General features: G+C 36.6%; 2 protein-coding genes across 2 annotated transcripts in view; both read left to right on the top strand.

The window, feature by feature from the left end:
- Nucleotides 1-24,377, top strand: part of gse1a (Gse1 coiled-coil protein a) — a 188,507-nt gene that overhangs the window by 29,016 nt on the left and 135,114 nt on the right. The window lies entirely within an intron of this gene.
- On the top strand, nt 1,535-23,833 carry LOC306994140 (uncharacterized protein). The gene is made up of 37 exons (XM_079604491.1): nt 1,535-1,719; nt 7,246-7,435; nt 7,533-7,671; nt 7,759-7,892; nt 9,087-9,240; nt 10,175-10,279; nt 10,378-10,476; nt 10,588-10,734; nt 10,818-10,895; nt 11,243-11,390; nt 11,494-11,643; nt 11,961-12,033; nt 12,391-12,551; nt 12,641-12,830; nt 12,917-13,055; nt 13,147-13,280; nt 14,244-14,397; nt 14,521-14,625; nt 14,728-14,826; nt 15,048-15,194; nt 15,325-15,402; nt 15,974-16,121; nt 16,197-16,346; nt 16,510-16,582; nt 16,895-17,055; nt 17,201-17,390; nt 17,469-17,610; nt 17,688-17,821; nt 18,707-18,860; nt 18,950-19,054; nt 19,143-19,244; nt 20,396-20,539; nt 20,994-21,071; nt 21,181-21,328; nt 22,165-22,314; nt 22,423-22,495; nt 22,589-23,833. Exons 1-37 carry the CDS (start codon nt 1,638-1,640, stop codon nt 22,770-22,772), a joined length of 4,842 nt encoding a protein of 1,613 aa, XP_079460617.1. The 5' UTR covers nt 1,535-1,637; the 3' UTR covers nt 22,773-23,833.

Here is a 24,377-nt window from a genome sequence, read left to right as displayed (position 1 = left end):
GCGTCATCGATCCACCGTTTTAGCCCCGCCCCCTCCCAAAAAATCCGGAACACAGCAATGGTGAAAAATTGTTTAACGGTCTAACTCCTTCATAGTTCACAGTCTTTGTAATATATTTTACTGTTTTAGCAATACATTTATGTGTTTAGAGTTTTTTTTTAGAATTGACTTTAACTTTGTTGTATTTATTATATAAATTATTTATCTGTGCACATCATAATTTTTTATGCATGTGGCATTGTAATCTTTAATCAAAATGACTTCTCCCTCAATCATTCCCCGATGGACAAAATCAAGTCCCGCCATACATTTTTTTCTTGTTTGAAAAGAGTTTCATTTGGACATTCATGGCGTATGGAAACACCATCATGATATAATATTAGTAAACAATCCGTGAGCAAAGTAACAATGAAGTTTAATGTATTACTTACTAAATGGGGAACTGGGGTGGGATTAAATAAGTTTTCTTCTTCCCACTCCCTTTCAGGCAGAATTCGACCGTCAAATAGAAATATTGTATGTTCTGTTTTTTTTTTTTTTTTTTTGTACTAGGCCTATATGATTTAACTATATTTGTCTACCTTGTACTTGTTTTTGTCTGTGCCATTGCCTCAAAAAAAAAAAAAAACGAAACGAAACATTGAGGGCCGGGGACAAGTCAAACTCGTCTAGACCCTTTCACACAGCGCGTTGATCCCGGGAAATTGCCGTGAAATTGCCAGAGTGCCTTCCGTGTGAACGCAAACACGTTGGGTTGGCGACCTAGTAACATTGCCGGGATGTGTGTGAACGCACTCACAGATCCCGGAAAATCACCGGTAGTGTGAATGAACCAAAATCAAATGATTTATGACACATTATCCGTGTATTTTCTGGAATCTCTGTGTGAAAGGGGCTTCGGTTTGCACGCTTTAACCTCACTCGAGCAGATCCGTTTCCTCGCTAGAGAAGCGCATATTCCGTCATGTAAATAGTGAATCCGCCATGGCGCGAGAGCAACTGGATTTTAAATGGAATGGGAGATGAGACTCGGATTGTTTTTTTGCACATTATGCCTAAAACACACCATTAAGAGAATAGGGACAACCCTTTTAGACCATGCGCCGGGCGCGCCGACCATTTTCCTCATCGTTAAACTAGCAAAAGTGGATTCGGATCGTTAAATAGGACCCTAGACCAGGTTTTAGTGGGTCAATAGCGCAGTCTATTTCAGTTGCCTCAAAATGCACAAATGGGCGCAAAACAAATGCATTTGCTATTTAAACAACTTGGCGCAGTCTTTACATTTTTGACATTATACAAACAAAAGTGAATGTGTGCATTTTTTTTAAATAAAATATTATTTGCAAAAAGTTTAAATGGATTACTTCACAACTAGGCTATAATTATACACCTAGAACTGCTTTTACCGGTCTTTATTCTTTATTCCATTACATCCCCTTTAATCCTTAAAAAAATTCCTTTAGATAAAAAGTCCACGCCCAACTCAATTTAAAATAGTTTTTTTTATTTTTATTAGAAAGAATCTGGCAACCACAGTTCCCTTAGCAAAGTTCAAAGTATGTGCAGAGCAGTTGTGTAATAACCGTGCAGAGCTTGTGAACGCTCATTCTGCAGCAGGACTGACTGATCACGGCATGGCGATGAGGGAGTCAGTCGTGTTTTCACTCTGCATGCTGATCACACTGACTCTTCAAAACACTGTGAAAGCAGAGGATGGTAAGTCAGATTAATGTGTCATAATGAGTGCGTTTACTCTTTTCTTTTCAAGATAAGAACGACATTTACACAAGCTTCGAAGCAATCGTGTTTTTACGCGTTTTTTTTTTTTTACGTTAAAAAGTAATCGGACATGCATGCACACATCGACGACGCCGCTAAAAAGCAATGCATGCATTGCTGTTGCTTTAGTAAACTGCGTTTAGGGGTCGAAAGTGCATTCACAGAAGTGGGTGTGTCGATCAGGGCTTGCATGCATGTATGATCCATAGTTTCAGATGGAGTAGGCTACAGTATATAATTTAAATAAATATAAATGAACAATGACAACATTAGTATACAGATGTATAAAATAGTTTAGCAAGTATAGCACATACATTAAATGAAAATAAATACAAATTATATATGAGGCTAGTAGCCTATACGTTTTTTTAACTGTCACTCACTGGTGTGACCTTTCTTATGGGTAACACCACAGTGACTCCAATTTATAGATCAACTTTATTCAAAGCTATTAATTCAGATTGTATGCCAAATGTAACAATTTAGTCTCATCTACCTAATTATAGTTGAAGAATAACAATAATTTGGTCTCATGTAGGCCTATGTTATTGGTGATTCATTGTGTCACTGGTGTTACTGTCTTTTTTTATGTCACATTAAATAAAATGTCATATGTGACATAATAATAATTTTACATCCATTTAATTCTGCTACACTCAAAAGTTAAGTTTTAAAGGATTGCATCATTACTAACACACATGAACTAACATCATTCAAGCACACTTTTAACAAACCTGATTAAAATAAAAAAAACATAAAATCTTTTAATATTGCCAAAGAAGTAAGGTAACACCAGTGACAAAAAAAATGGTAGGCCTACATGCAGTCTTTAAATAAATGCAAAAAAACATTAAAGGGCACCTATTATGACATTTAAAATGTTCCTAATGTTGTTGTGGGAGTCCCCAACAACAGTTTTACGTGCATGCAATGACAAAAAACACTTTTGTTTTCGTATAATATGCATTTATTTTTACCTGATTTGCTCACCGACTCCCAAATGATTCGTTCAACGACTCGTTTTTCAAACCCCTCCTTTGCGCGACGCTAATCTGCGTTGATTGGTCAGATGACCCAGCAGTGTTTACAGAGATAATACTTATTTTTAACACGGAGTGCAATGATGCTTTTATCAATTAAATTGTATTATAATAATGATTATAGTCCACTGCTTTATAGTTTGTAGTAAAAAACGAAAAATAAGATAAATAATTTAATGTTATGTTAGCGAGCATAGCCCAGAGTTCATATTGTAAAAGCACAATCAGTCTTTGTTTGCATTAGCCCGATGCATAAACATAACGTTTTTACACACAAAAAAAAATGCAGTTACGTTACTAAAACGTTATTAAAAAGCAATCGTCTTCAAAATGGCGCGAGCAAAGCACAAGGCTCGGACTATACTTCTGTGGTATAGTGAATTGTAGCCACTTAGTCTTCAAATGCTCCTCCTTGGGCAGATGAAAAAAGTTTGCTTTTGAGCCGCACTTCAGAACACAGTCGCCATGATGTTTCCCTGCTGGCCTTGGAGCGCAATAAGTGGGCGTATCGTATTCAAATAACTTGACAAGTTGACGTCATCTAGTCAGAGAAAAAGCTTCGGTCTTCTAACGATTCATAAAAATGACTCCGAGTCGACTCTTACTTTTGAAAGACAATAACTTTATATACGGTGCACTTTCATATTTCAAACTTTGCAGGATGTTTTTGTTCACTTAGATCTATGTTACACACTACATGAAATGTACATTTCAAAATTCCATAATAGGTGCCCTTTAAAGTCCGCGTGAACCGGAAGTTGCAAACAACTTTTCTCAAATGTTGTGACGCATTTCCGAGTGAAACGGAATATTGAACAGAGGGCAGGGTTTTACTTCAGCGCTCCAGCCTCCTCCTCTCCATCTCTCGCCCATAGCAGAGTAACGGTCTGAGGGGAGTGGTTAAAGGGTCATTCCACGTGTGGAGACATGAATGTGTATTGAAAGTGGGTCATATATGTAGTCGAAATGTAATAATAAATAATTTTCGAATTTGGTGCCTTCTTGACCGAGAAAAGACAGAAAGTAACTTTAGGGCGCGTTTGTATGAAAGACAACAACTCCCACAATGCACCACATTGCAAAGCTCCGCAAGCCACTCCCACTAATCTAGAACGGCGCAAATGAGGTATCCGCCTATCAGAGAAATCACTCTTCCGTCTACAAAGCTAGCTAACCACCAGAGCTTGACATTAATTTCACACAAACATTAAAGCTGGTTGGCGAACTCATTAGTGAATTACTCCTCGTTTGTATTTATTTCGAAATGGTGAATTATTGCATGGTACCGGGATGTTCAGATGCGGTGCGGAACTATGATGGTTCACAACACAAACGTCCGTGTCCTCGTCTGATTCAGAGATTTCGTGCATCGTTGAAATTCTTTGCAGTAGACGGACTCTATCCCTGTGTCTGTATGCGCAACGGCACCACCAGTCCGCCCCAGCTCGAGCCAGTCCGGGCTTCTCGTCCGCGACAGGCAGCTCTTCTGCCTCGGCTGCACTCTGCAGAAGCCGCCGGCGCCTCCTGTTCCTCCATAGACCTCAGCTGCTCGCCGCTATACTGTGGCTCATAAGGGTATCCACGAACATCCGTTTCTAACATAACTTCGTCAAAATAAAAATCCTCCCCAATGCATCCGTCTGAAAATTCAGTATTTTCCTCCATATTTTCGAAAAGTTTCTCCCGGTGAAATACAGGGGGGCAGTGTTTCGGAAGACACTGAAGCATCCCCGGGCGCCGCCATTGGCTAGCGGACCCCCACCCGCTGTTAGCATTCCATTGACTCCCATTCATTTTGGCGTCACTTTGACAGCGAATAACTTTACATCTGAGGCGTTTAAAGACACCGTTTGTCCATTATTTATTTCTAAAGAAACACGAAAATGTATAAAAGGCTCCATTACCTTGTATCTTACGTTATGGCCCCGTAGAAGCAGTTTTTGTAAAAATAGGCTAACGATTGCGTCATACCCGCGCGACTCTGTCGCACAAGTCGAAAAATTACCGTATGGACAGGCAGAGAAGCTCGCAAGCAATCGGGAGGACGTGGAGGCATAAAGTCAAGGGAGAAGCCCATAGAGAGTGATAAAGTTGCTCCCGTTGCTAGCTCATGGACAGCTAATACTCACGCTCTCCGTCTCTGCGAGATTCGGAAGGGAATGATTCAGATTTCTCTCGGCACAGCTACTAGAAGACCTACAGGTTTCTCACGTCACATCTACGTCGTCAAGCTCAGTTTGAGCCTGCGCAGTTCGTCTTGCGATCAGGAAGTGAGTGCTTCTAATTGACTTAATTTCTCTCCGTTGAAACCTATGGGGTCGCTGTGTCCACTTTATATACTGTCTATGGTGAAATCAAACGCACTGGCACTGATCTGTGATAGGTCTGTTAGCGCATTAAGTACAACCCCCTAGGGGCGGGTTTGAAATGGTGGGAACTTGTGCTTGTAGTCTTTACAGAAATCCCCCCTTTTTACACTTCCTCCTATGACGTCAAATGACGATTTTTGCGTCATTGTAGGAGGAAGTGAAAAAGGTAAATAGTGGATTTCTCTCGTCTCAGGGGAAAATGAGAGAATGTTGCACGACCATTCAATAGTATGACTGGTTTTCTAACAATGGACCTCTTAATGCAAATGGGTGGAGTGTCCCTTTAAGCGTTTAAGCAACCCAAGCCATCAGAAAAACAAACATTCCAGACCCGGAAGTAACTTTTCAGACTTTGATTAAAGATAACTTCGGCAAACAAATTTTTTTCCGTGTATTAACTTGCACGGATTAATTGTTCACCACAAGACTAGTAATATCCGCTAACAAAGTAAATAGGGTCAATTTTGATTTCATGCCGACTTTAAGCTGTCATTTATGTGTATTCATAAAGTCAAATGGTAATCTAATAATGTGGTCTAAGTTTAAATGTTAGAAAAATAAATACTTTTTAAGACATCTTGCCATACCAAAAGTGGACGTTTCTGTAGAATGACCCATCTTCTGTTATAAAGATAAAGATTGACATTGTAAAAAAAAAAAGCACACAATGGGTCTCATTCATGAAACATTCGTAAATATACGAGTAAATATGTGAGTGATCTGCGCGTAAAGAGACCTTCCCGAAAAAACTCTTCTCCTGATTCACAAATATTTCGTAAACGTCAGATGTGATAGTGAAACGTGTGTGTGTGTTAATGAATTCCAATCAGGCGTAAATGGGACGCGCGTGCACGCTCATTCTTAATTACCATAAACCCCGCCCATTAAATCCGACTGACAACTATATATGGGCATCATATTATGACACCAAACGAAGGATTTCAACATGTCTTCTTAAAAGCGAATGAAAAAGAAGAATTTCTCATTATCAGATAATATTTTATTATCAGAAGTTCATTCAAAACGCCACATTTTATTTTCAAGCGTACATAGGCGTATCAGGTCCTAAAAAAAGGAAGCTTGGCAGATAGATGCAGTTACTGGAGTTTCATCTGTTAATCGAACAGTCCCAGAAATGAAAAGAAAATGGTTCGACATGAAGCGACTGCAAAAAACGAATTAGTTCACTTCGAAAAAATATAGCCCAGCCCTATTGAAATCAATTAATTATTTCATTAAAGTGTTCCGTTTACAGATGCTATCACTGGCTCTCATAATAAAAGTAAAAAGAAAAACCGTATGTAATTACTATAGGCTATATCATATTTTTTCAAAATGCTGTGTAATTATGTACTCGATTAGGTGAATTAAAATGCAGCCTTATTAATGAGCAAAACGTTCGGATGTTAAACGCACTATTTACACGTGGTTGGGAGCAGGTGTAGATTTATTTCGTACCAACTAACATTTGGAAAATACGAACATTTTAATGAATCCGAAAATTTACGCCAGAACCACTTTACACACGATCTACACACAAATTCGTTCTGCTCGTGTTTCATGAATGAGACCCAATGTTGTAAAAAATAAACTTATGTTCTGTTAGACTACTTTTTGTATTTTGTATAATTATATTTCTATGTAAGGTATATTAACAAAAAAATCGTATATATTAATATAATTAATATAAATATATAAAATATAACATATATATATATTTTTTAAAAGGACCTCATTGATTAATTTTGCTTGGTGCCCCCATTCAGTGTAGGTTCACCTCACCACATATCCGCAACAATTGAGTCTCTTTAAGCATGCAGACGCAGTTAAGACATTTTGATGTATTCCACTAATACACAATAAAACAATATACAATAAGATTAGCTAACAACGTACCACTTGGTGTTCTTCTAAAAGCCGCCACGGATTTTTATATTTTTTTCTCCCACAGGTGACTTCCCAGGCTCAGTAGAAAATGAATTGCAAATCATACTGTGAAAATTTTTTTGTAAACTCAATCTCTCTCTCTCTCTTTTGTAAAATTAATTACACAGGACCTGTCCTGCAAACCAAATCTGGGGCCCTGAAAGGATCACACATGAAAGCAAAAGGAAAGGACACAGTCGTCCATTCTTACCTGGGCATACCGTTCGCCAAGCCGCCCGTGGGTTCATTGAGACTCGCTCCACCCCAACCTGCAGAGAAATGGGTCGGAGTGAGAGATGCTACAAAACAGCCGCTCATGTGAGAATAAATCAAATCTACCTGTAGATCAATGCCTTTGCTTCAGGTCCTAGATTTTACACTGGAGATCACTTGTGTTACTCTGTGTCTGTCCCAGGTGTCTGCAGGATAAGCAGATACTTGAAGACTTGGTGGGCAATATATCTATGAATATAGAGGTTCCTGATTCAGCAGAGGACTGTCTTTACCTCAACGTCTACACACCTTCTAAACCTGGAGCTAATGACAAGTTGCCTGTAAGTGGGAATGATTTGGTTGATGTTTATGTATTTTAATATTATATGCATTATATGCATTTTAATAGTATTTTAATGTTGCAAAAGGTTATGGTTTGGATCCATGGTGGAGGTTTTTCGATGGCCTCTGCGTCCATGTTTGACGGACATGTTTTGGCTGCCTATCAAGATGTAGTTGTGGTCCTGATTCAATACAGGCTTGGACTACTTGGATTTTTCAGGTAAAAACTAATTGTTACCAACATAAAAATCCCAAATAGTTTCAACTAATTCTAAAACATGCTAGAAATGTGCTAACAACCTTTAACTACATGATAGAAAATGAACATGCTAACACATGAATGTAACTTCCATGAATGCAAAGACTTTATATATAGAAAGACTGTAGACTCATATTACTAGGAATGGGAGAAAGTGGAATGCGCAGTATGTTGGAATAAGTCCCACCCTCTAAATAAAAGACTGATAAATTAAAGCAATAAGCCCTAGCGAAGCCGTGTTGTTAGGCACGACGCGGAGCGGAGTTGTCTTAGCTGTTCTAAATCCACTGTAAAACACGGCTTCAAGGGGCTTATTGCTTTTATAAAACGGTTACTCCATAAAAATATTAATTTTAATATTTATTTTATTCATAAAATAAACACCAGCAACAAAAATTTTACGTTATTAACACATGTATTCCTCCATCAAGCAATGTAGTTCAAAAGAGGTTGCTAAGCAACACATGCAGCAACAAAGAAAAAATAAGCTTTTTTAGTGCTATTTGAGCACAAGAAAATACATTTATGGGACAGTTCATGTCAGATTTTGTTGCTGATAAAATACTTTAATCTTTAAAAATATTCCTTCAAACTTTTTTAAAACTATTTCAGTCTTTACCATTCTAAACCATTTTAAACATTCAGACTAAGCTTTCTCAAGCATACATCAAAGTTTATCAGTTTATCAACAAACTTTAAGTCAAGTCAAGTCAAGAATATTTGTATAGCGCTTTTCACAATACAGATTGTATCAAAGCAGCTTCACAGTATTAAATTAAAATAATAATAAAACGTCCATGTTTGGTAATGCCAAACATGGTATTATTCATTGATTCATTAAATTTACTGTCTAGTTCTTCTAAATAATATCATTGCCAATATATTGAAGCTCTTTTTCTCGTTTTACCTGTCCAGGTGTTGGAATAACATTAAAAGATGACACATCAAACATTATTAAGGTTTAGGTTTGGTTTGCATTCAGCAGGCCAAGTGTTTTTGGACTTCAGACTTACACGTAATCTGTTTGAATGGCTATAAAGTCCTACTAGTTCATGAGTGTGATGCTTTAGAATCTCTGATTGATTAGTTTAATTGGTTCCGTGCTATTGAGGTCTAAGGTCTGATGGAGTTGTATGACGATATTCTGCCCTTTAGCACAGGAGATGAACATGCGCCAGGAAACTATGGTCTTCTGGACCAGGTGGCTGCGCTTCATTGGGTCCAGGAGAACATCCAAAGCTTTGGGGGCGACCCTGGATTAGTGACCATCTTTGGAGAGTCTGCTGGAGGAGTCAGTGTGTCTTTACATGTAAGAATTTAGAATTAAAATATATATATATATTCTGTAAATTGGCTTCTTTGAAAAGATAATTTTCAGTTTACATTTTTTGACTAAAATGTCATGCAGTGTATTCTAGTATTTATTAAAGAGCGAGGCCATATTATACCCTTTTACAAAGTCTTGATTTTGTTTTGGGGGTCTAATAGAATAGGTTTTCGTATTTTCTTACATATTTCTCACAGTTGCAGCACCTATTTTCCCAGTCTGTCAGTAACGCTCTGTTTAGTTCCTGTCTCTATGAAGCCCCTCCTTGTAAAAAAGCAAAATGCCCCCCTAGGCTTGTTCAGTCCTGGTAGGGTTATATGTCGACTTGCTGTGAGCAACACTGTATTTCATCTATCACCTGGTTCAGCTGCTAGATGTAGTGCTATGGATTTAGCTGAGGTTATGTCTATAGTCTCCCCTGTTAGCTCTGCTCTTAGGGGCTCTGGGCTGTCCTGCAGCTGTGTCTCAGACTGGTTCACATTTCAGAAACAGGTTTTGGGTATTTTCCTGGAGTCTATAACACTGAGCTTCTAGGTAGCATGGCTGTGTAGCATTATTTGGTTGCTGATGCATTTAGGTATCTCTGGGTCAAGGCCGATCAAGTACTTCAGTGCTTAAGCCTGACAAGGTTGTGCTTGGTGATCTTCTCAGTGCATAGGCAGGCATTGGTCAGCATGGTGTAGTGCAGTGGTCACCAACCTGGCACTTCATTCATGATAGAGGCAGGGTGGGGAGTTATGAGGTTTGACTGACACATTGAGAAGCCAATGCAGTTATAAGGTTTAGTCGCAAGCTCTTTCTAACACTTTTCATTGGTTACATATTCGCAAAACCCATAAGGCTGATATTCCAATAAGACTTTCAAGTATTTTTCAGTCAAAATTTTTTTTGACTGAAACATTTCTAAAATTCACAGGTTCTATCACCATTATCTGCAAACCTCTTCCATCATGCTATCGCAGAGAGCGGTACAGCAGCAATGGATGCTCTCCTGAGACCAAACCCTCTTCCATCAGCTCAGGTCAGTTACATCTGTTCAAATCCTAAACAAACTCATTTAGAAATTTCTGTAGTAAATATGAAATAAATGTAATGTAAATATCACTTGTTTCTCTCTAGGCTGTAGGAAGTGTATCTGGCTGTGATATTTCCAGCACAAAGACGATTGTTGACTGTGTGATGCAGCTGACAGAAGAAGACATCTTGACAATTGCTAAGGTCTGTCTGTCTGTCTGTCCAAATAGTATACTTTCTTATTGAATCTCTGTGAACACTCATACATTTATGCAAACAGTCCATCTATGCACTAAACGGTGTCTTTTGAAACAGGAGCATCCAGAGCTTCTTTTTGGAGTGACAGTGGATGGCCAGTTCCTTCCAAATCCTGCAGCAGATCTTCTTCAATCGCACCAGTTTAATAAAGTGCCTCTTATCACCGGAATCACTAATGATGAGTGTGGATATATGCTGCCAAGTGTAATGACAGACTTCTTCGCTTTTAAAGTTAAAAAATTGGAACTTCAGTCAGTATTTTACAGTATATTTATATTTTTCCATAGTTCTTTTCACCTGCAGGATGGACAGATGGGATGGACATAGAGCAGATCGTGCCGTTTTTGACCATGTTTAATCAAGCTGTAAGTTTTATCTTCAATTGTACATATATAGTCCACCAAAGCCAAACTATTTCAAAAGTTGTTATGATTGAAATATATTAAATCAGGACAACTTTCATAATAATTTAATAACAACTTTTGGTGGACTAGATCTGTTACACTGCTGCTTTTGAGTATTGTTGCTGCTGCAGAGCAAGTATGGACTTGCTACTGTCAATAGATCTAGGCAGGTCGAGCTGGTGGAGGGTTTTAGAGGAACTCTTGATAATAAGCTGCAAGACTAGCCTATATGGTTTGTAATTTAAAAATACTTTTTTATTATTACATTTTTTTCTATAATATTGCTGGTCTATTTTTACCCCCTTTAGCTTCAAGATCAGTCAATTCTTGAGCTTGTTTTAAATGAGTATCTGGGCACATCCACTGACAGGATCAAAATCCGAGATGGTTTTCGAGAGATGTTAGGAGATTCTTTGTTCAACATCCCAGCTCGCAAAGTAGCAAATTTCCACAGAGGTTAGAGTTTGTTCAATGTGCTGTAGAAGTATGACTGTGTTCAATTTGTAGAATGCTGTTTGAGTGATACACAACAATAATGATCAATTTCATCTATTTCTAGATGCTGGTGCACCAGTATACGTGTATGAATTCCAGCATGCTCCCAGTATACTTCAAAAGAAAAGACCCAGTTTTGTTGGAAGTGACCATGCAGATGAAATTGCATTTGTTTTTGGTTTTTGCTTTGCAGATGGACTTATAAAGCTGGAAGGTACAACCCTAATAATATTAGGACCAAGTAGCTTTCTGTTGGTCAACACAGTGAATTTTCTTAAAAGCTGTGAAATCTGCTTGGGAAAATCTTTCGGTCTCACACAAAATATCCAGTCATGTGTATTACTATTGAAATGACTGGATTTCGCCTGTGAAACGTTAAATGTGACCATACCTTAAGATCTCAAACTTTAGTCTCATTGATATCATTAACCACAACAGTTGTCAAAGTAAGGATTTTATAGGTAGTGACAATCAATACAGTGTCTCTCTTAGTTTTTCCTATTTGACGTCTTTCTTCCTGTTTTAATTTAGGTGAACTCTCAAAAGAAGAAAATGAACTTTGTAAAACTGTCATGGATTACTGGGGCAACTTTGCTCGCACTGGGTGGGTGAGACAAATCCTGATTTCAAATCCAAAAACCTGATTTTCCAGAGTTAGATGTGTTTCTGGGTCAACATATTTTGTTGATACTGGAACAACATTCCTGTCTGAAAATGTAATGAAGGATGAAGGATGAGGATTGTTTAAAGGATGAAATTCTTGAAACCATTACCAAGTAGTTCGGTATAATCTTTGAAGAAGTTTGTTCAAATGTTATAAATATTTGAAACAAATCAAATGTCTGCCAAATCAAATCTTGTGGTGCAACCAACATGCAGAAACATACACCTAAAACAGGAAGTGATATCATAGTGAAGATCCCTTCCGTCCATTGAACTATATTTTAAAATGCTTTTTCAGGTCTCCGAATGGTCCGGGCCTCACATCGTGGCCTGAATTTGGAGCTGAGGCTGAGTATCTCAGCATTGGACTGGAACAGAAACCTGGAAAGGACCTGAAGGGAAAACACTTTAATTTCATGACACAAACCCTTCCACGATTAATAAATAAGCGAAAGGAAGGCAAGTTATCAGAGTCAGCATTGTTTAAAAATTGGCTAAGGTTCACTGTATACTATTATTAAGAATGGTTGCACATTTCTTTTTGACAGGACCTGTAGCACATACCAAATTAGGAACTCTAAGAGGTTCCTTCATGACTGCGAAGGGAAAGGAAACTGTTGTCAATAGCTATCTAGGTGTACCGTTTGCAAAGCCACCTGTGGGCCCCCTGAGACTGGCTCCACCACTACCTGCAGAACCATGGCAAGGAGTGAGAGATGCAACCAAACAGCCACCAATGTGAGATCAAAGCAAAACTACTCAAATTAAATTGTCAGGCATTTTCATTTGGAAACAATGAAACTTTGCTTTTTTCTTTATCCCAGGTGTTTACAGCCAAAGGAGATGCTTTTAGACTTGATGGATAATTTGTCTATGAGTTTTGAGATGCCCGAAGTGTCCGAGGACTGTCTTTACCTCAACATTTACACTCCTTCTAAACCTGGAGACAACACCAAGTTACCTGTAAGTGTTTGGTCTGAATTTAATTGAGCTTTGCATAAAAATGTATGTTGGTTAATGTTTTTTTTCTTTTTTAATACATGATATGCAATAGGTCATGGTTTGGATTCATGGCGGAGGTTTTTCTGCAGCCTCTGCTTCCTTATTTGATGGACATGTTTTGGCTGCTTATCAAGATGTAGTTGTAGTCTTGATCCAGTACAGACTTGGCCTACTTGGATTTTTAAGGTAAAAACATCTACAGCTTCTCAGCATTCTAAGTTATTTGCTAAAAATATTCTTTCAATTGTTCCATTGTTTCTTCAACTGTGAGCACTTTTGGCCCTGTGGACTTTTAGAAAATAAAGTCACACATTATATACTCTCATGTTCACTAAGATTGTCCAACAGTGTATATGCATGGATTACTGCAGTAATGTTGTTTCTATCACATCTCAAATTATGATTTGTGTTTAATAGCATTCTAGGGTAGACAATTAATTTTAAAAACGACCAACTCATTTGTCTTAAGAGGCTAATTTCACTGCTGTCTGTTGCTGGGATCTGTGGCCGCATAGCTCCCGTTCCAATTGAGGTAGTTGAGTATGCGGATTCCCGTCTGTCTAAGAGGGGAGAGAGCTGTGTAAGAAACTCATACAAAAACAATATTTGCATTGGAAGAATTAGGGAAACCGCCAGAGGAGAACTGGCCCCCGACTGAGCCTGGGTTCTCCCAAGGTTTTTTTTCTCCATTAGGTCACCTGATGGAGTTTTAGGTCACCATTGGGTCACCTGATGGAGTTTTAGGTCACCATTGGGTCACCTGATGGAGTTTTTCGTTTCCTTGCCACTGTTGCCTTTGGCTTGCTCAGTTGGGGATATTCAATTTAATTAATCAATCAATATTACTATTGATTAGCATTACCAAACATGGACGTTTTATTATTATTTTATTTTAATACTGTGAAGCTGCTTTGATACAATCTGTATTGTGAAAAGCGCTATACAAATATTCTTGACTTGACTTGACTTGACTTTCGCCCTTGCATGAAATTCCAGATGCGTGAATTCCTATTGAAATTATTAGATTTTGCTGTGAAAATTCACAAACAACAGTAAATGTGACAGTTAGTTGTATAGAATACTTGTAGACTATTTTCCATGTTTTGAACATTATCTCTACGACCTTGTATTCGATAAATGACCATATAGCACAGGAGATGAACATGCGCCAGGAAACTATGGTCTTCTGGACCAGGTGGCTGCGCTTCATTGGGTCCAGGAGAACATCCAAAGCTTTGGGGGCGACCCTGGATTAGTGACCATCTTTGGAGAGTCTGCTGGAGGAGTCAGTGTGTCTTTACATGTAAGAATTTAGTTTTTGGGGTTATGCAATGATTAGGGACTTGTATAGATCCTCTAAAATATGACTTTACAAGCGGCTTCTATACCTGTGTGTTTAAAAAAAGTTTCTCTACATCTTCTATAGGTTCTTTCTCCATTATCTGCAAATCTGTTTCGCTATGCTATCGCAGAGAGCGGTACGGCAGCAATGGATGCTATCATGAATCCCAACCCTCTGCCAACAGCCCAAGTACATTTCACAAGTTCATTACAAATTCAAAGTTACGATTTTCATTTTCTTTCACTGTGACTTACAGATATTTAATCAAAATGTATCAACATCTTTGTTTAGTATGTGGGAAATGCATCTGGCTGTGATATTTCCAGCACAAAGAAGATCGTTGACTGTGTTATGCAGCTGTCAGAAGAGGACATATTAAAGCTTGCTAGGGTTTGCATTGCAACCATACATTCATCTATCCATCCTCACACATTAAATGTTTATATTTAATAGAACTTGATAAATCGTTTTCATCTTTTACTTTCTGTAAAAAAAACCTTGTACGGTCATGCTATTAATTGATTAATATCAGTATTAATAATAATAATAATAATAATACAGATCATTTCTGTGCTAAATGTGTGTTTGCATATGTTGGGCTTATAATACAGGAACAACTAATGCTTCGTTTTGGAGTGACAGTGGATGGCCAGTTCCTTCCGAAATCTGTAGACGAGCTTCTTCAATCCCACCAGTTTAATAAAGTACCTCTGATCACTGGAGTTACTGATGATGATGGTGGCTATATATTACCTAATGTAATGGCAATGTTTCTTTTTACATAATTTTACTGCAAAACATTGATTTAAAGTCATAGATTATTTCCAAAATATGAAATCTCTGAATGCGTGTAAGAGAACTTAATATTCAAAAACTATTTTTCTGTAGATTCTTGGACCCCCAGGGTGGATCGATGGAATGGACCGAGAGCAGATCCTGACATTTTTGCCTATTTTTTATTCTGATGTAAGACATAATTTTTTTGTTGATAGCTGCATATTGTTTTTCAAGATTAAAAAGTTTGAAGTTTGAAAAGTAGCAGTAATAAGTGTATATACAAAGTGCATGGTAGAACAGTCCATTCACTCTATTAATCTATCAACTTATTTGTTTACTACACAGAAAAAAAAAAGGTTTTTGTTAATTTTATTTTGTTTCATTTGCCCTTATCAATAGTTTCTGCATTTATTTGTGGCATCCCCCAGGGTTTTATTCTAGGTCCACTCCTGTTTTAGTTGTGTGTTAATTTTAGGTAATGCTATTGTTTCTTTAACATAGAACATAGTATTGTTTTTTTGTTTTGTAAAAAATTATATTGCAGTTATGCAAACGTAAATCCCACTGTATATTCATATTCTAAAGATCAAAACTTTGAAGTTTCCAAAGTTACACAATGGAAATACCAAGTTTCAGGACATGACTGAAATACTGGCTACAAAAATACATATAAATCATGGAGGATAAATTATACTGTGTTGCTTAAAATGTTAAACGGAAATTAAACAATACTCTATTAATTTAAACTTCCTTCCTTTAGCTTCAGAATCAGGCCATTGCTGAGTTAGTTTTAAATGAGTATCTGGGGACATCCACTGACAGGATCAAAATCCGAGATGGTTTTCGAGAGATGATGGGTGACTTTTTTTTCAACATCCCAGCTCGCAAAGTAGCGAATTACCACAGAGGTGAGAGTTTACTCTATTTATGCATCACTGTGCACCAATTATACCAGTTTATTTTCAGTCATTTTCCCTTAATAGATGCTGGTGCACCAGTGTACGTGTATGAATTCCAACACCCTCCCAGTATACTTCAAAATAAAAGACCCAGTTTTGTTGGAAGTGACCATGGAGATGAAGTTTTTTTTGTTTTTGGTTACTGCTTTGGAAATGGACATATAATTCTGAACGGTAAAGCCTAATTTATATAAAATAATATGTTAGTATTCAAGTTCTAACTTCAGACTCATTGTTTTTTTTGTTGCAAAAATTTTACCAGAACTATACAGTAAAAGTAATGAGATATTGGCTACTTTTTAAGTCTCTTAAATATTATTTCTTCTTCATAATTCAGAAAAATACACAGAAGAAGAAAATGAACTTTGTAAAACTGCCATGGCTTATTGGGGAAACTTTGCCCGCACTGGGTGAGTGATTCCATCAGTGATAAAACAGTCCCTTCTAGGTTAAAGGTATAGTATGCTATTTTTCTCAATATGTGAAGTATATTTCTCAATATTTGAAGTCATACTAAACAAACACACCCCTCCCTTTTTGTTTTACTTTACACTTTTATCAATTTCTCAAGTCAATGTTTTACTACAAATTTTTTTTTGCAAGGATTATTTTGCAATGAATATTTTCTATGGTCTAAGTCAGAGAAACTAAAATAATTAACATTAGTTATATAACAGTTTTGCATTAGAATGTCTGTTTTTTGTGTCTGTCATTGACGTCAGGTCTCCGAATGGTCCGGGTCTCACAAAGTGGCCTGAATATGGAGCTGAGGCGGAGTATCTCGGCATTGGACTGGAACAGAAACCTGGCAAAAACATTAAGGGACAACACTTTACTTTCATGACACAAAAACTCCCACAGATTATAAAAGAGTGGAATGAAGGCAAGTTATCAATTTCAGAATTAATTTATTTTTGTTGTCATAAAACCATAATTTATTTGCTTAATGCAAGTCAAATTGGATATTTTTTGCCTTATGCAAACTATATAAAATCTTTATATTATATTATTATTGGTTTTCTTGACAGGACCTGTAGTGCAAACACAATTCGGATCTTTAAGAGGTTCCTTCCTGACTGTGAAGGGCAAGGAAACTGTCATCAATAGCTATCTAAGTGTACCGTTTGCCAGGCCCCCAGTGGGGTCCCTGAGACTGGCTCGGCCCCAGCCTGCAGAGAAATGGCAAGGAGTGAGAGATGCAACCAAACAGCCACCAATGTGAGATGCCACACAACCGTATTTCAATTCAAATGTGTTTAGACATTTCCAGAATCTCATGTACCGCTGTTTCTTTAGGTGCATTCAGGACAGGCAAGCGAGCGTCGTTGAGCTGGAGTTTCTCTCTATGGATGTGGAGATTCCTGAGGTCTCAGAGGACTGCTTGTATCTCAACATCTACACTCCAGTCAAACCTGGTGAAGAAGACGCCAAGTTGCCAGTAAGCTCAACAACAGCTTTTTAGGATTGAACGTCCTCATAGAAATTAGATCGAGAATGTTTCCACGTGTCTCCTAGGTCATGGTTTGGATTCACGGTGGAGGACTTTCTCTCGGTTCAGCCTCAGTGTACGACGGCTCCGTTCTGTCAGCGTATCAGGATGTGGTCGTGGTGCTGATTCAGTACAGATTGGGACTGCTGGGATTCTTCAGGTTGGTGCCATCAATTATTTCACAGCTGCAGATTCCCTGGATCATATGAAATGCTTAATGAAAGTAGAAAGATCACCAATTTTTATTTATTATTATGAGGTGTGAATATTTGCTCTGACAAAAATTTGATTCAAGTGTGATTCTTAAAAAAATAAATGATGCAGTGCATAATGAAATCTGAAAATTGATCTTTGGTACAATTCATAATATTTTCATGAATTTTTTAATTATTATGGCAGTTCAAGCATAAAAGCATAGTCACTTCATGTTACATTTATTACATCAGATGCTTTGTAATTATTAAAATAAACAATCGGAAAATAATTCTGTATTAATTAATTACATTTCTTGGATTTTTACTACAAGCAGGTACAAGTTAATCAAATCTGGATTCAATTTGTATTGTCAAAGATTCTTAATATTGTCAATAGCCGTAATATTGTTATTGTTTTTTTCAAATGTGTAGGTTAACTACAATAAAATCTATTTTTTTTATAAAGAAACAAGTTATAGGTATTAGTAATTAAAATAAATAAAAAAATAATAATCACATCAGGGCTACCAAAGTGAATTTGTTAAATTTAAGGATGAATTAAATGTTTCATGCCATTAAATTATTGCAATTAATGCTCGTAACTTGGCATTACAATTGATTTATGTTTTTGTGCACTGTGCGTATTAGTGATGCTCCGAAATTTCTGAAACTGAAAAGATTTGGCCAAAATCATTGAATATTTCTCCACAAAACAGTGACAAATTTAATTAGCGAAAAAGTTCTGAAGGGCCAAAATGATTGACCAAATTTCATCATTATTTAATTTTGGCTTGATTTAAGCCCTATTATGTGAATGCATTTTTCTGTTTAATTACCTTTTCTTTTTGCAGCACAGGAGATGAACATGCGCCAGGAAACTATGGTCTTCTGGACCAGGTGGCTGCGCTTCAGTGGGTTCAGGAGAACATCCACAGCTTCGGTGGAGATCCTGGATCAGTGACCATCTTTGGAGAGTCTGCTGGAGGAGTCAGTGTGTCCACGCTGGTGTGCATCTTTATCTAATAACTGTAGAAACCATAATTCAGCTGTAATGATTGTATATAAGTCACTTACTGTGTCATTATGTCTTGAAGATTCTTTCACCGTTGGCTTCAGGTCTGTTTCATCGAGCCATTGCAGAAAGCGGGACTGCCTTTTGGCACGGTTTAGTGATGGCTAATCCTTTTCTGATAGCCCAGGTATCATTTCCTTTCATAACCTTCTTATATTTTCATCATCTTGTTATTTAAAAGTCTTCTTAAGTCCTCATGTTGATGATCATTGCAGACTGCAGCCAAATCATGCAACTGTGACAGAAGCAGTTCATCAGAGATCGTGGACTGCATCATGGGCTGGTCTGAGGAGGAAGCTCTGGAATATTCCAAAAAGGTGTGAGATTTTTCATAAAAATAAGCCATTAAAGGGATAGTTCACCAAAAAATTTAAATTACCCCATGATTTACTCGCCCTCAAGCTATCCTAGAGGTATGTGACATTCTTCTTTCAGACGAATACAATTGGAGTTATATATAAAAAAATGCCCTGGCTCTTCCAAACTTTATAATGTGAATGCCATTTTCTGCTTTGAAGTCCATAAAAGTGCATCTATCCATGATAAAAGTGCATCTATCCATGATAATAGTGCATCTATCCATGATAATAGTGCATCTATCCATGATAAAAGTGCATCTATCCATGATAAAAGTGCATCTATCCATGATAATAGTGCATCTATCCATGATAAAAGTGCATCTATCCATGATGAAAGTGCATCTATCCATGATAAAAGTGCATCTATCCATGATAAAAGTGCATCTATCCATGATAAAAGTGCATCTATCCATGATGGAAGTGCATCTATCCATGATAAAAGTGCATCTATCCATCATAAAAGAGCATCTATCCATGATAATAGTGCATCTATCCATGATAAAAGTGCATCTATCCATGATAAAAGTGCATCTATCCATGATAATAGTGCATCTATCCATGATAATAGTGCATCTATCCATGATAAAAGTGCATCTATCCATGATAATAGTGCATCTATCCATGATAATAGTGTATCTATCCATGATAATAGTGCATCTATCCATGATAATAGTGCATCTATCCATGATAAAAGTGCATCTATCCATGATAATAGTGCATCTATCCATGATAAAAGTGCATCTATCCATGATAAAAGTGCATCTATCCATGATAAAAGTGCATCTATCCATGATAAAAGTGCATCTATCCATGATGAAAGTGCATCTATCCATGATAAAAGTGCATCTATCCATGATAAAAGAGCATCTATCCATGATAATAGTGCATCTATCCATGATAAAAGTGCATCTATCCATGATAAAAGTGCATCTATCCATGATAAAAGTGCTCGTTTAGACACGGCTCTCTTTAAATACATCTTTATATCTAATTTCATAATTCTATTGACTTTGAAATATGGTTTTAAGTGTACTACCAAATATACTGACAAGCAATTATGATAAACTGAAATATATACTCAAAACTATAAACTGCAACTGTGTTCATAGTTCGAGATGATGCACTTCAGTGTTGCTGTGGATTCTCACTTCCTTCCCAAGCCTGTAGAGGAGATCATCCGGAAACAAGAGTTCAGTAAAGTTCCTCTCATCACTGGTATTACTGGTGATGAGTTTGGCTATGTACTGGCCACAGTGAGTAAATATTACATTTATTATTATATTCAATGTCACAATGTATTATTTCAATAAAGAAAGCGACAGAACATGCTTTAGTATCCACAGGATAGTAGATTTATTTTTTTGTATGCATGTGTATCTTTCTCCTGGTGTGATTTACTTCAATTTGACTTTTTTATTTTATTTTAAACATCATAAATGGAACAAAAGTGTTTTTCAAAGGCTGAAATTCTTAAGTAGTTTTAGACGGGGATAGTTCAGATTACATCAATTGGAATAAATGTTGATAAATGCCTTTTTTTTAACGGTTAAGTTCCCCTTTTATGCTACTGTATTTCTGTTTGAAAGTTTATAAGGTATCAACTGTATGAAATCAACACGCATACAAAGATCTCAGATCCATTTATAATATATTCATATTTTAGGTTTTATTTTTTTATACTTAAAGTTGAATGTTATTTCGCCTTAGTATTTTTTCGGGCCTGGATGGATTGATGGGATGGATAAAGAGCAAGCCACAAAAGCCTTGACCCTGAATTATCCTGACGTAAGATGCACATTTACATGATATAATATTATGCTTTCAGTTATTAGTTCAAATCTTTCTTCACTTTTTTTTTTTTTGAATTCTGTGCTTTGAACTCAATTCTCTTCAGCCCAGGGATCGATGGATCGTTGACCTGGTGGCAAACGAGTACCTGGGCGACACGAACGACCCCATTCAAATCAGAGACATTTCTAGAGAGATGATGGGGGACGTGATTTTTAATATCCCCGCCCTCCAACTGGCAAAATACCACAGCGGTGAGAAGCAATAATTTACTGATTTATTCATATTTAACTATTGCAGTTGTGTATAAGCTTTAAGCTTCATGGGTCGACATGTCATTCAGTAACATTAGGCAGTTTTGATTTATATGCTGGTTAATGTTTGATATTGCGTTTTTTTCACATATGCATAGGAAAGTTTCTGTCACATGTTTCTGCTTCTTCTTCATCTGTGTTTTGATCAGGAGATTCTGTTCTCTTTCAAGAGATGCGTAATAGCAAAGAAAATAGAAAATTTATAGAAAAGAGTTATTTTAAATTGTAATAATATTTCACAATATAACTAATTTAATCAAATAAATGCAGTTTATTTGAGACTTTTTTTCAAATACATAAAAAAATCGTCATATCTTCCAAACTTTTGACAGTTAGTGTGAATGTGTGTGCCATTAAAACCTCAGGTATCTTTTCTTTTCATATAATTTCCCCGCTTTATTTAGTTTATTGTTAAATTATGCAAATATTTAAATTATTAAATTATGTGTTAATTTGTTTACATTTTTAATTCAATATAATTAAAAAACTTAAGCTCTCATGTTAAACATTACAGAATGCATGAAAATATAATATATTTAAATTAAAATAAATTAACATTGTTACATCGTAGTAAAACAATTTTGTTAAATTAATATTAAAGTATATTAATAATTAAATATTAAAATATTTATATATACATTTAGAGAGAGAGAGAGAGAGAGAGAGATAACTTGTCTATTGTGCATGTTTACATGATCCTTTTGCTCCCCAAAATCACAGTGAACTACTCTGAGTAAAAATGTGTGTAAAACCAAGGAACCCTGTTGTGATTTTAGCCTCAGGAGCGCCGGTTTACCTGTACGAGTTCCAGCATCCTCCCAATATGATCCAGAAGAAAAGACCCAGCTTTGTTGGAGTCGACCATGGGGATGAACTTTTCTTTATTCAGGGAACCTGCTTTGCTAAAGCTCATCTCAAAGCAACCGGTGAGACTCGTGATTACAAAAACAAATGCATTCTTTACCGACACTGACATTTTCTGAAAGGGTTTTAAATAAGTAGTAAAACATAATTGAACGGTTCAATCCCTTTAGCTCATTTCACAAAGGAAGAGGAAGAGCTTTGCAGGACTGTGATGGCCTACTGGGGGAACTTTGCACACACTGGGTAAAATATCCATCCTGAATTTCTCTCTCTGTGTGTAGAAGAACAACGTATATTGTTTCTAACACTCTAATATGTCTATTTTTGGATCGGCAGGTCTCCGAATGGTCCGGGTCTGACACACTGGCCTGAATATGAGGATGAGGCCGAGTATCTCGGCATTGGACTGGAACAGAAATCCGGCAAAGACCTGAAGGGAAAACACTTCATGTTCATGACCAAGACACTTCCAGATCTAATACGACAAGGCCGAGAGAAAAGAGAGCACTTAGAACTGTAAAAAAATGAAAATAATTTCTTTATCTCTTCAAATTAACTCAAAGCACTTGAATGTATGAACACAAAAAAATGACTGTGATTTTAAGAATTTAAATAGTTCACCTGAGAAAATCAAATAAGCACCGAGTATATTTTGATGCTAAATCATTTTATATTTTTAACAAATAATTTGATAAATAACTGTATAACTGACCAAGTAAGTTTGAACTTTAATCTGTTTTGCACTAAAAATAAAAGCTGGACAACATTTAAGATTTTCCTCCATTTTATTGAGAACAAACGAAGGCTAAAGCTGCAAAGGCACAGAGCTTTGCTCAGTTATCATATAGAAATAATGAAGGGAAACCCGGAATTGAAGTCAACATGAAACCGCATTCACATCCCATTTGTGAAAAATCCCATTGAAAAAGGAAAATAAATGGGGGCAGAACTTGATTTTATCCATTGGGAATTTAGAAATTGAAGTGAATAGGGTAAAAGTTGACAAATAAATTAGCATGTTTCCACAAATGCTTTGAAATGTGATTCAAATAGTTAGCAGCCAACACCAGCAGCTTAAATGACATATTCTTTAAAATAAAATCAATAGTTGCAACTGCACAAATGTATACATTGCAGTTGTAGGCACAGTGCTTTGTTAAATTGTCATTAAAATTGGAAGAAAACTTGGAATTGAAGTCAACACGGAATGGCATTTGTATCCAATTTGTTAATCAGGACACCTAATGGTAAAAAATGGGGTCAGAACTAGAGATGCACATTTTTGGTAAATTTACAGAATATTTACTTGGGACGAATTTTGTAAATATTCCAAGTTGGAAACTTAATGGGAATTATGGGAATTAAAGGGAAATCATTGGAAATTTGTGGTAATTTATACAAACTGCAGCATATATAAACTTTTATTTTTATTTTTATATTCAAGTTGGAAACTTAATGAGAATTATGGAAATTAAAGGGAATTATTTGGAAATTTGGGGTAATGTATACAAACTGTATCATATATTAACATTTTGTATGGTCATAAGCATGTAAAATATTAAAAATATTTTTTTAAAGGCATTTTTGACTTGGATTTATTTGTGAGTTCTTTTCTTACATTGAACAACAAAAAAGCATATGATAAACCCCGCCGCCACCCCAACCCCCCACAAAACTTCCCATTAAAAAGCAGATTCAAGAGTGTGTATTAAGCTCTAACTTTAATAATGTTCGACCAAGGAAAAAACGATTTTCAAACGGGTTGGTTTGTTATAAACGTCAGAGATGTAGTTATGACTGCATTCTAATATTATATATTTCAACATGTTCAAGCATCCAGAATTATAGCCACGTTAATAACGTACCGTTTGTAAATCCGTCAAGATTTCAGCAAGATAAGAGCATTTGTGTTCGTGCAGATCACTCACCTTACATCAGGTAGCCCAGAGCCCGCCAGAAAGCTTGCCTGTGACAAGATGGCCGCCGGGTGATGACGTTATGACTCCGCCGTAAGACATCTAGCCTTTATTATGTATGTCTATGGACTGCATGGCCGTTCGGCCGGAAGCTAGAATTTTACTTTGTAACATGTTAAATATGAATATTTTTCTTACACAAACTCATC

The sequence above is a fragment of the Phoxinus phoxinus genome (assembly GCF_949152265.1).
Source record: "Phoxinus phoxinus genome assembly, chromosome: 25".
NCBI lineage: Eukaryota > Metazoa > Chordata > Actinopteri > Cypriniformes > Leuciscidae > Phoxinus > Phoxinus phoxinus.
The sequence above is the reverse complement of the archived record's forward strand: the minus strand, read 5'-3'. Positions and strand labels throughout refer to the sequence as shown.

What these genes read in the sequence shown, in the direction of transcription:
- LOC306994140 (XM_079604491.1), top strand. Translation starts at nt 1,638, where the DNA reads ATGGCGATGAGGGAGTCAGTCGTGTTTTCACTCTGCATGCTGATCACA. An exon ending in AGTAGCGAATTACCACAGAG is followed by an intron (nt 16,122 to 16,196) that starts GTGAGAGTTTAC and finishes TTCCCTTAATAG; the next exon opens with ATGCTGGTGCACCAGTGTAC. An exon ending in GGGAACTTTGCACACACTGG is followed by an intron (nt 22,496 to 22,588) that starts GTAAAATATCCA and finishes TTGGATCGGCAG; the next exon opens with GTCTCCGAATGGTCCGGGTC.